This window comes from Otolemur garnettii, unplaced genomic scaffold (genome assembly GCF_000181295.1).
Source record: "Otolemur garnettii isolate 467f Iridium unplaced genomic scaffold, OtoGar3 scaffold00104, whole genome shotgun sequence".
Lineage (NCBI taxonomy): Eukaryota > Metazoa > Chordata > Mammalia > Primates > Galagidae > Otolemur > Otolemur garnettii.
In genome coordinates, this window is record NW_003852499.1 from 678,406 (window position 1) to 679,709 (window position 1,304).

General features: G+C 40.1%; 1 protein-coding gene across 1 annotated transcript in view; it reads left to right on the plus strand.

Annotated features, from left to right (window-relative positions):
- Positions 1-544: 544 nt before the first annotated feature.
- The window catches only part of NANOGNB (NANOG neighbor homeobox), a gene marked incomplete at its 5' end in the record, with an annotated part of 16,028 nt that continues 15,268 nt past the window's right edge, over positions 545-1,304 (plus strand). Inside the window, 2 exons of the mRNA XM_012809297.1 lie at positions 545-590; positions 742-783. Coding sequence (XP_012664751.1) covers positions 545-590; positions 742-783 — 88 coding nt within the window. The remainder of the gene's footprint in view (positions 591-741; positions 784-1,304) is intronic.

Here is a 1,304-nt window from a genome sequence, read left to right on the forward strand (position 1 = left end):
TATCATTTTCCTTTCCCAGAAATAATCACTATTAGCATTTTCCTCCAATCTCTTTCTAGTATTCTATTCACTCACTCGTTCAACAAGTATCTAACACCTGCAGTGTGTTCTTGCTACTGGACCTAAAGAATCAAACAAAATCAAAAGCTCTGCCTACATCAAACTCACCTTCTAGACAGACAAACAATATAAACAAGTAACACAAGTATGAAAGACGACGTCAGTACTACTGAGAAAAAATAATCAGAGAATGTGAATAGGGAATGTGGGAGACAGGCCAATTGCTTTTTAGACATGGTATTCTGCAAAGGCCTCACTGTAGTATTCTAGAAAGGCCTCACCAATAAGTGAATTTGGAGAATAACCTGAAGACGGTAGATAAAGTGCTTTTATCTGGAAGAAGGTTCTTCTTGGCAGAGCAAATGGCAAGTGGGAAGGCTTAAACTAGAATCAAGCTTGGCTTATTTTCTAAAACACCAGGGGATGGGGCAGAATCAGTGAAGGAAAGTATCCATAGGAATCAGAAAGTTGGGAAGGCCAGGCGAGGTGGCTCACACCTGTAATCCCAGCATTTTGGGAGGCTGAGACGGGTGGATTACTTGAGCTCACGAGTTTGAGACTAGCCTGAGCAAAAATCAAGACCCTATCTCTACTAAAAATAGAAAGACTGAAACAAGAAGATGGCTTGAGCCCAAGAGTTGGAGGTTGCTGTAAGCTATGATACCACGGTACTCTACCCAGGGCGACAGCTTGAGACTCTTGTCTCAAGAAAAAAAAAAGTTGGTAAGGGACCAAATCCTTGTAGAACATTATAAGATCCTTGGCTTTTACTTTGAATGAGATAGAAGCCATGTCAAGTAGACGTTGGGGTGGAGGGAGGACAAAAGTCAAAAGCAGTTTATTTCAGTTATTTTCTGAAATAACTTGTTTATATTCTGTTTGCCTCTCATAACTGAAATAAACTGAACCTAGTTAAAGATGGTAATGGTGAGAAGTGTTAGTATTTGGGGTGTATTTTGAATTATCAAGGATGCCACCAAGATTTTTGACTCACTCCACTGGACTCCATCCACTGGATGGAGTTGGCATTACTAAATAGGGCTGAACATAGATTAACGTTCAGTGAAGGGGACCATAAACTGAATTTGGGAATTTTAAGTTTGGCTTAAATAACCTATTAGATATCCAAAGAGATAGAGAATTGGGAGTTGGATATACAAGCCTGGACATAAAAATCTGGAAGTAATCTCCATTCCAGTGGTGTTAAGAACCTTGAGATTGGGTTCGGCATCTGTGGCTAAGGC